General features: G+C 39.6%; 1 protein-coding gene across 5 annotated transcripts in view; it reads right to left on the bottom strand.

Moving 5' to 3' along the window:
- Window positions 1-2,401: 2,401 nt before the first annotated feature.
- The window catches only part of mid2 (midline 2), a 116,397-nt gene continuing 108,216 nt past the window's right edge, over window positions 2,402-10,582 (bottom strand). For all 5 annotated transcript variants that reach the window (XM_026358317.1, XM_026358318.1, XM_026358314.1 and 2 more), the window contains 2 exons: window positions 5,840-6,047; window positions 2,402-5,494 (listed from right to left, as the gene is read on the bottom strand). In XM_026358317.1, the coding sequence (XP_026214102.1) occupies window positions 5,071-5,494; window positions 5,840-6,047 (632 nt within the window). In that variant the 3' untranslated portion in view covers window positions 2,402-5,070. The remainder of the gene's footprint in view (window positions 5,495-5,839; window positions 6,048-10,582) is intronic.

The raw sequence follows: 10,582 nt of genomic DNA, 5'->3' as shown, positions 1-10,582 counted from the left end.
TCAGTTGAATCTCAGTTTAGGTAGTGGTGAAATGCTCCCCAACATGTAGACTTGTCATTCTGTATAATTACAGTTGTTGTATGCCACATTAGAGACTTCAGTGACAAATGACTTAACGAGCTACACAGGGAGTCCTAATTATTCTGCAATTAGAAATGTAATTATGGGGTGCTCCTTGGTTGCTTGCTAGATGGCTAGCAGTGTGTGAGAGCAGAGGCAAAATGAGTATCATATTTAACCACAAACTAATCTGTCACACATGGAAAGGTAGATACTATACTAGGCCTACAATCGCAACCCTTTTATTTAAACTTGGGCACTGGGGCCTGTAATCAATCATTGCAAAACCAAAATGGAAAGAAAAAAACACAAACTACAGATAGTTAAAACAAGCATATACTAAATAATATAACTAGTGCTATTCTATTCTGTAGAGCTAGAGATGTAAAGACATGATCTAGAAGACAGAGGTAGTTTATTCAGGCTAATGATCATATATATATATATATATAATATAATATAATATTATATTATATTTATCAAAAACTATAATTATATATATAACAGAATTATTTATAATTGTTTAATTCAGTTTTAATTTAATTGATTTTAAAGCAGGGATTTATACTTTTTGTACATTTTGTCATATAGTTTGCTTGTAGACACTTTCTCCCATGTTGCATGTTCAGCTGGATGGCAGCACTATCTGAAGTCATGTTTTTTCAGCTGTGATGTTACATGATGAAGGCAGCATCCAGGTTACCAGACTGCTTGTTGAAAAAATGTCAAATGGTGTAGTTGCAGCTACTATGAAGATCTTTGTTAGCACAGTCATTAAATACCTGAAATCAGTAACTCTTGGCCTTTTTCATTATCACATTTCCTAGCTTTAGGTGAGACACTGCTTGGCCGAAACTATCCAAGGTCACAGATATGACGTATATTTGTGAATCATTATTTATCCCTGAGGGATATAATTCATCTGACCAGCTGGGAAGCAGTGCTGGGTCAGGTGCACTGTGACCATCGAGGTGATGTAGTTTCAGCGCCTTGCTTCAGGGTATAACAGGGCAGAGACACAGGCTCACAAGGCCAAACAGTATGCATGATACTGCCCTTTGTCTATTCTCACCTTTCACCCCTCACCTTTAAAATTTTATATGCTGATCTGTGACACTTTGAAAAGAGTCCTGCATCACATGAAACGGGCAACAAAATAAGTGAGCATATTGTTCATGCTTCCAGGGTCAGGGTGTACAGTATGTACGCCATGCTCACGGGCAAAGTTAGGACCCATGCTGCTGTAATGAGGCGCTTGCACCAGTGATGACAGATGAGGGCTAAGAGGGTATAGCCCTACTAACCCCTGAGCTCTGGATGACCTGCCAGCCTGGCAGCCTGACTCTGCCTTTAACCATTCCAAGACCCTTTTGGAGGCTTGCATTTAAAATTGTTGCCCAAACTACACAGTAGAGATGTGCTGTGCATGGTGCGACCCAAGGTTTCTGCACTGTATAACATGCCCCACGAAAGAAGATGTATTACAAATCCTTATACTTTCATGAACCAAGGTACACGTTGAGAGGCATTTTACGTTTAGACATCAACATTTTAAAGGGATAACTGTGTTGCTTAGCTTTCTCGCTGAGAGTTCAGTGTATATGGCTGCATGTAATTATTCCACAGCCATCAGCCAGTTCCATAAATTAATGTAGTATATGTATTTTTAGTATTTGTGTTAAGCTAAGCTAATCATGTAATGTATGGCTTTTTTTTTTTTTTTTTAAATCTAACTCCCAAGTACTGGTAAAGATGTTCCCATTTAACTCCCAGCGAGAAAGCGAATAAGCATATTTCCATACTAGGACTCTTCCTTTAAGAACTGTGTCTATTAGAGTCAATGTAGGCCAAGTCCAAGCTAATTTGAATTATGGTGCTTTGCAGGCAACACAACTGAGAAGAAAAAAAATCTTGACTCAACACATTTGGGATCAGACTTTTAATTGGACTTAAATTCACATAAATAACATTAGTTCATATATATTTTGTATATTATACAACTTTATATAATATATATTTCCCCCATGATTTACATTCCTCTCTGGCTAAAATGATCTCTGTTACATCTTTTTGTGCTGTTTATCAAGGTCCAAATGCCAAAAAAGAGAGGATCATGTTTCTCTGGAGTTGTAAAAAATAATTTCCCAAGTTACACAAACAGAAAAGCAAAAAGGAGAATCTATTGCATTGTCTCTAAGGTATTACACAGCACTACAAGGAATGGGTAGCTATTGAAAATCATTCACTGTATATATTTAACTGTATTGACTTGTGACACAAAGAAAGAAAGATCACTGCAAACGACCTGATATGCATGGCAATGAACATTTTGTGTTCAGTGTTTTTTTTTTTTTTCTTTTGGAAAAAAAAGACAGAATATGCGTCACGTAAGATAAGAAACCTCATCATAAAGATAAGGAAAGAATTATGAACCTGCAGCAAGGTCAAATAATCATGCAGTGACCCAGCCAAGCACACTTGCACAGATGAGTTGAGCTTGTCAGTCCGGATCACAAATCAACACATGGCTGTTCCGGGTATGTGACCAACATTATTCAACAAGATGGATAAATATGTGGACATTGTGTAACATTCACTAAAATCCCTGATGGATAAAAAAACCCACCTCTCAAACTGGAATGCCTACTCCAGTTACCTTTGACCAGTGGATTAGCTCTATTGCCAGTAGTACTCAATAGTAATCAATATCAAATCGTGACGGATGTATTGTGACAGTTGCTGTAAATGAACACTGCAGGTTGTGCACGTTATCCTTACTTTAACTGATCAATAAGTAACAAAGGTAACTAGCAAACAACTGCAATCTCTGTGTGTTTTTGAAGGATCAGGCAAATCATAGCCTGCTAATACAAATGTAACATGACATTCAACATTAGTACATACCTGGTGATGTGTAAATAAAGGGGTGATGGCCACAAGGTGCCATATTTTACACGTCAAATCTGGTATCTTCAACCTGGACTGTCACTTTATTACAATGTCTTCCTGTATAACCTCTTAAATCACCATACACTTTGATACATATTTGATTGTCTGAATCAGCATCACTACCTGAATATCAAACCAGAGAAACTGTCACTCATACTAGGCTTTTAAAATATAGCAAACAATGGATCTAGGTGGAGCTGTTATTTTAAAACTGTGGGATGAAAGAAAGTGGTCAAGTCTTTCTAAGCTTGTAGGCGGATGGTCAAGTGAGCCAGGTGAAAGAATTACTGAAATTACCCAGTGATCCTACTATGTATCATGCATTTACCACGACGAAGCCAATGTAAACAAAAATGTGTGTATGTGCATGTGTGTTAACGAATTACAGAGGAAAACACAATCATGCCATGACACTGTGACAGACAGCAAGTTAAAGTGTTAACCCCCTTCTTCCCTAAAACAGAGTGAACAGCTATTACTGTGGGTAGGCTATTGAAAAGTCCAGTGGAGAAGATTGCTGGTTGTGTTCAAACCACAGTGAAAACACTTTAATTTTACAGCAGTGTCATCTGTTTTATTGCAAAGTAATGAGCGACCAGATTATGACTTATCAAACCAAAAAAGGTACAGTTATTTTTGGAGATGTGAGTGGGGAAAATAAAATAATTTCTAGAGGAGTGAACACAAGCAGCAGTAGTGCTAGTTTTAACTTTCACTCCCCATTACAAACCTGTCACTCAGCTCATCTGCTTTAATCTCAGGGGGGGGAATAGTGTTAATTAAAAAGTGCAACATGAATATGTTGAGATTAATAATAAAAGTAAACCATCTTTTTGTCATAAATAACACATTTTCCTCTAGAATTCAATAAACCTCTTATTATACAAGTCGAGTAGTCACATGATGCAAATCTTCGCTCTGTTTTCTAATTCATATCTGGGAGTAACGTTACCACTCGGAAATGTGGAAGCGGTGACCTGCTAATCCAAACAGGACTGTTGGGCCATGTCTAGGAGGAAGACCAAGGAAAAGGCTTTACACCTTACCACTTACAGCTACAGAGGTTACAACTCATGAGCAGTGATCCCATAAGATTTGCAATGCACCCTGTTGTCATGCAACAGAGACATTTAATGGAATAAATATTTTGACATACACTTAGTGGCTTTCTATCAAAGAGATAGATGAAAACATTGATACTACTCATGTCTATTCACTAAAATAAATAGAGCCAGCAGGTGGTTAAAGTAGCTTAGTTTAGAGCTGTCAGAGTGAAAACAAAGGGACATCCCATGAAAAACAGAAGTGTAAAACGAGCACTGCTGGAACTACATGACTGGCGTCCTTAATGCTACACTACTCTAACCTGGCTGCTGGCTCTAGCTTTCCATGTAGCATACAGACTTGAATAGTATAAATCTTCTGACTCTCACAGAGACAGTCAAACTATGTCTTTAATGACTAATCCGGATTAAATCTAAGCTGTACCATTTAGTTCAAACATCATCTAACCTAGATGTAATGGGACTATGGACATTTAAAGCAAAGGTAAAATGTAGTTCCTTGATTCTAGTCTTTTTTTTTTTTATGCTTTTCCTTTTGCTGTGGCTTGTTCTAATCGACCACAGGTGAGACAGTAAGTAATCCCACTTTTCCTGATTAGATGAGCATGGATGACAAGAACATTTCCTCCCAGGTCTTCTGTCTATTGTCAAAATCAAGAGAAACATGAATAAAAAAGGAAGATCTTGAGCTGGAGGGCTGGCCTATCCAATGATAGACCTAAGCCCTCTTCCTAGGTCTGCCCATGTGCACAGTCAAGAGACCTTGTTCCCATTAAATGGTGATTTGCAAAGCATCAGATGGCTACAAACTAACAGGATTGACATTTATTTTAGACTGGTGTGCATATTTTAATCACTTTCTAAATCCATGAGAAAGTAACTAGTCCACTCGTAATGAGGATTAGAGCAGAACTCAGTCACACTGTCTTTCAGCTCCCTATGAACCTTTCAGTCACCAGGCCTGAGTGGACTCTGCTGGGTCATCCATAGGCCTTTCTCAGTGGCAGCCCTTCATTCCAGTCAAGTATGGTGACTCTTGTCGGCACAGCCCCAGCTGCTGCTGTTGCTGCTCTTGAAGATCAGTGGCCACACCATCGACAAAGTCGGGGACGGGTAGCCCTGAGAGTATCATGACTGACTTGTTCCAGATCATAAAAGTGGGTACAACAGGGAGGAGGAAAGAAATTTCAAAGGTATGAATGTGCTGGGAGTTCATGGCATCATAGAAGGACAGTGAATTGTTGTCGTAGTCCAACAGGACACCCAGCCGCCTCAGCTGCAGGCTCGCCTCCACCAGCATCTCCTTCCCGTCGTGTCGCACCATAAAGTTGTTGTTGCAGCGTGAGAACACCCATGAGGATGAGTTCTTGCCGCTCCATTCGTTTTTCGGGGCTGATTTGTAAGCCACGCCAATAGCATACCTGCAGGGAAGGAATGTTTTGGAATGCATTAGTTATCAGAAACTAGTGTCCTCCTTAATGACTTTGCTTGCACAGTCAAACTACCTCATGCTGAGGACACACAAGATAGGCATGGGCCCTTCGGGTCTTTCCTTCATGATGAAGGCTACTTCAGAGCCAATTAGTGAAAAGAATATAATTAGGATAAGAGTATACACTGTGTGTGGGGAGTGTGTGTCTGTATGCGTGCATGCTGGTTTGCATAAAAGCCTAGATTTAAACTCCCTAAAGCAAGAGATTTCAGTTTACCACGCTTTCCTGCAGGCTTACATAATGCACCCGTGTGTGTGTGTGTGTCTTTCTTACCATGTGGATGCTCCTAGCAGCACCTCCCAGTAGTGGCACCCACTGTCAATGAAGACATTTCCTGCTGCTCCATAGGAGCCTGTGCCGCTGAAACGCTCTGGGGTGTGGCTCTTCTTCAGTGAACTCTCGTCCTTCTCCATGGTCAAGCAGTCATTAGACAGACGAAGCTTCTTGTGAGCCGTTTTTGGATCCAGCTTGAAGGGCTGACCTAGAAATACACAGAATTTTGTGCTTCACATCATCTGTTACTATGAGTTGGCAGCCAATGTTGCCAATGATATGATAATGCGATCTATATAGCATCACAGGTTGCAAAGTGTCTTCATGAAAGCCATACAAAATGGAACATAACACAACATACATGAAAGAGAAAAAACAGTTAAGTAAAAGTAAAAAAAACAAACAAAACAACTAGACTACACAACTCATTACTGTTGACTTTGGCATCTTCTTTACCAAGAAGGTGGCAGTCATCAGCTCCCAGTTCTCTTTTTCAAAGACATACTGCCAACCTCATCAAGAGCATTTCACTCGCCTCATTTGCAACTCTGACTGAGGACAATGCATCCACCCTCCTGCTCTCAAACCATCCTACCACCTGTTATCTTGATTCTATCCCCTCCATTCTCCTTCAAACAACTTCATTTATTAACATATCTCTCACAACAGGCACCATTCACACCTCATTTAAATAGGCCCAGATCACCTCACTCTTGACCCCGCCACAGGGCTCAGTTCTTGGTCCTCTACTCTTTTCCATCTATACTACATCCCTAAGACCCATCATCCAGTTGGATAGGTTTTCCTATCATTGCTATGCTGACGGCACACAACTCTTCCTGTCATTTCCACCAGATGACGCCACTGTCTCATTACACATCTCTGCATGCCAGAAGTTCTTGTCTTTCCAGTCAAACCCTCAATAAAACACAACATCAGCGTCACCATAGATTCCATAGGAACTTTGGGAAACCTGAAATAAATCTAGATCTAGATCTACAAAAAGTAGTCATGTGAAGCCAATGACGGGAAATGTAATGCTAATTTTAAGAGCAGTAACAGGAGGAGTAATTTTAATAACAAACTCTTCACAATTTGCTATTAAAATTAAAATTTCTACATTACAAATTCAGTAGTTATGCAGAAACATTCATTAAGTAGCCTTTCTAGACATCTGATGATTTAAGCTAAGCATTAACACAGTTTTAGCTCAGTTTTTGTCTCCACCTACCCCAGAAGGAAATATGTGGTTCATTAACTGCTAAATGCTCCACAGTCTTTACCAACAGCTAATGCCAACTGTGTCTGTCTGTGGTCAACTGCTGGGCAGGTATACTGCAGTCAGCTACCTTCTGTGTTTCAAAATAATCATAATAAAGTGAACAGTAAAGGTAGAGATCCAAAACTGTCAAATTCAAGATGCTAAAATGCTCTGAGCTGATGGGAATTGCAAAGTTGGGTGATTTATGCTCTGTGGGTTTGACACTATGAATAACTGCTTTCACATTAGACATAATCATCATGCAGCCTTTTTGTTCACTGTAACAATACCACCGTGATACAATTATTTTGTCACTCACACACTCACTCGTGTTTTAATTTGTTAAACAATTACCAATTCTAATTGATTTGAATATATTTTCTTGCTATTTGGAGTTGATGATCAGTTAATAGTGTGTAACAGGAAAAGGCGGAAGATGCCACAAGATAAGGATGTAGGATGCTGAGAGTAAGAATAAAAATGAGAACACAATTTTAACTCAGAGAAGCAGCAAAAGAAAAAAGGAAAAAAAAGAAATAAATAGAAAGTGGGGTGAGAAGTGCTTGCAGAGAACTCACAGGGAGAGACAGAAGAGGAGAATGTTTGAAATACAAGGGCGAGAGTCTAAACTTCAAAGCTGCTCACAGCCTTTGGTGAAAACATTTCATAACAGTGGAAGAAGCCAACCGGCATTCTCCTCTGTGCCTCCCATCACACAGACTTTAAAATTAGCTGAAGGAAATAGCCTTCACTTCCACTGCACTAGATAGCAGTCAGGGCTATTTAGTGGAAATGCTGCTATCTGCTTGCAACAATTCAATTTGCAATGACACCAGTAATTTGGGTGTAATGGGTGGAAAAAGAGGGTAAAACTAGGTGAGTGGTAGAGAGAGGGAGAGAGAGAGAGAGAGAGAGAGGAGTTAAAGAGTGAGGAGGAGAGGAGAAGTTGAGGGGCTAATCTGAGGCAGAAGACTTCGTGGAGGATCCCCTCTGTACCTTTTCCTGTCTGCGTGTGTGTGTGTGTGTGTGTATTGGCTTCATGGAGGTCAGCCACGTCCCTACCAGACCTGACATTTAACTCTGACACCTCTCATCTCATCTCTCAGCCTCTCTGAGCCTCCCACGGCTTAATGAGCGACACAATGAGGACCCCCGTCTCCTCCTCTTCCCTTCTCTTGATCTGTCCTTCCTTCATCTCTCTCCCCCTATTCTCTCGTTCTCATCCTCTCTATCCTCTCTCCACTCTCACACACTCTCCTCCAATAATCCATGTGGTGAGTGTGTGTTACCGCATGTGGATATGAGACGTCGAGACCACTGTGCTGCTGGCAGCCAATTACATTAATGCGCTCTCTTCTTTGAACTGCTTATCGCTGCCAGCACAGCCATTTCCAAACACTGGGGCTCTGTCATGCCTTTCCAGGGAATGACTCCTGAGAGGCCAGGCAGGGCCTGAGGTTGGGAAGGGGAGGCACACGTGATATTAGAGGACAAGCAGCCACACAGACAAAGCATCAATTCTGGCCACAAGCAGACATACAGTAAGTGGCCAAGTGAAAATATTTTGGACCAATGTCAGGAGAATTCTTGTAAATGGGAAAAAAAACCCTGCATACAAAGCTTTGGTTTAAATGGGGATTTCTTTTTATATGTTTAAATAAATGTGTATATACATAAGACTGGCAGAGCACTGCACACGATTACCATAGTGTGGGCAGTCTAACAAGCTAAACGACTAAGCAACAGGTACTCAAGAACTCAGCTGCTTGTATTTTCAATATTTTTTTTATGCTAGTTTATACTTTTACATCAATACACATTCATGAAACATTGCACTGTTTACATCACTTCATTCATCTGACAGCTATGGTTATAAGGTATTTTGCACTTTAAGATTTTTAAACAAAAGATGCTATAATTTGAAAACATACATATATATTTAAATGCTGCTTATATATTCAGGTTTAATTAATAACAAACAGAAAAAAAGAATATATACATCACTTTTAATACTTAATTCTAGTTAAAGTTAATACTATACTACATTTTGCTTAGTCTAAATACAGGACTTGTACTTTTACTTAAATGTATTTTACATATAATATCTACTTCTGTTTAAGTAAAGACTCTTTCTTACTACAGAAGCTCTTTCATGTTGCACAGTTTCCATTAAATGAATACAGTAGACCTAAAGTCACAGTACAGATATTTGCTAGAAGCAATCTAAGAACATGGCAAATGTAATTTCTTACAGCTAGAGTGTTCCATGGGCCTGAAGGTGTGAAGAACCACTGTATCGTGTTTTACTGTTTAAATGTAAGAAAGACATTTGCTGCTTGTGGAAACAAGACACTCATTTGCATTTGGGTTCAATACGCGGTGCTGACAGAGAGAATGATTTTGTTACACCTACATATATACTGCCACATAATATCAATAAAACATAATCAATAGGAAACAGAGGACAGAAATAACAGGTGCTCATTTTGTTGGCTCTTTGTTGGTATGGCATCTGGGTAATCAATTTTTTTTCAATTTCACTCAAGCCTTTTCTTTTCCTTGCTTACATTTTTTGCTGAAGAATAGATTGAGCTGCCTCTGTAATGAGGCAGACAGAAAAAAAAAAAGATCCATTTTGCTGCATAACTAAACAATTACTGCAGCAGAAACAGCAGCATCAGGAACACAGAGCACTCTCTACACACATCAGTGGTCTAACACAACTTCACAGGTACAGCTACATTTCTATTGCGATTGCAAATCATTGTCTTTAAAATGCAAGCATGTGTGCTGCTTGGCGTCTAATTGACTGATTCATATGTAATGTGGTGTCTAAACCAATGGTGCTGACTAGTTCATGGACCGACTAGAACCCAGATTTACACTAGTGAGATTAAAAAAGCATCAACTAACTATTAACATGCAGGAGTATGAGCTGCAGGGTATGAATTCATGGCAATGTGAGATCACAAGTTCCACATCTTCATCTCTGTCTTCGCCTTTCTGCCTCTTAATAGTTTATTTTTTCATCTTTCGTCTGAACTACTACAAAAACGGAAAATGTCTTTGTGTATTAAGGAGCAAAGACAAACGGCAGTCCTTGATTATCTCTAACTTCACCCTTTAATGAACTCAACAGAGTCTTCTGAGACCGGTGCTGGAAAAAGAACGCTTCTGGGTCTGCTTAGAATTTCACTGTGATTAGGATTTTGGAAATAAAGTTTCAGTGATAGTTTGGTAGAAGAAAGAAAGAAAGACAACCAGGGGTGCTGACTGAAGCACTGTCAGGACCATTAGTCGTGAGTGTAAAATGTAATCACACACACACACAAGGCCTTAACAAGGGCCTTGAAAGTTTTGTTGATCAATATTAAGATTTCCCTGGTGAAGTGCTGAGCTCTCAGGCTTCCAGAGCTCACATGCAGTGTGTTAGCTATCTTGCAGAAAACAAATCCAAACCAAACTCCCCAGCCAATTGACAT

This window comes from Anabas testudineus, chromosome 10, assembly GCF_900324465.2.
Source record: "Anabas testudineus chromosome 10, fAnaTes1.2, whole genome shotgun sequence".
NCBI lineage: Eukaryota > Metazoa > Chordata > Actinopteri > Anabantiformes > Anabantidae > Anabas > Anabas testudineus.
This window is presented reverse-complemented; position numbering and strand designations above follow the sequence as displayed.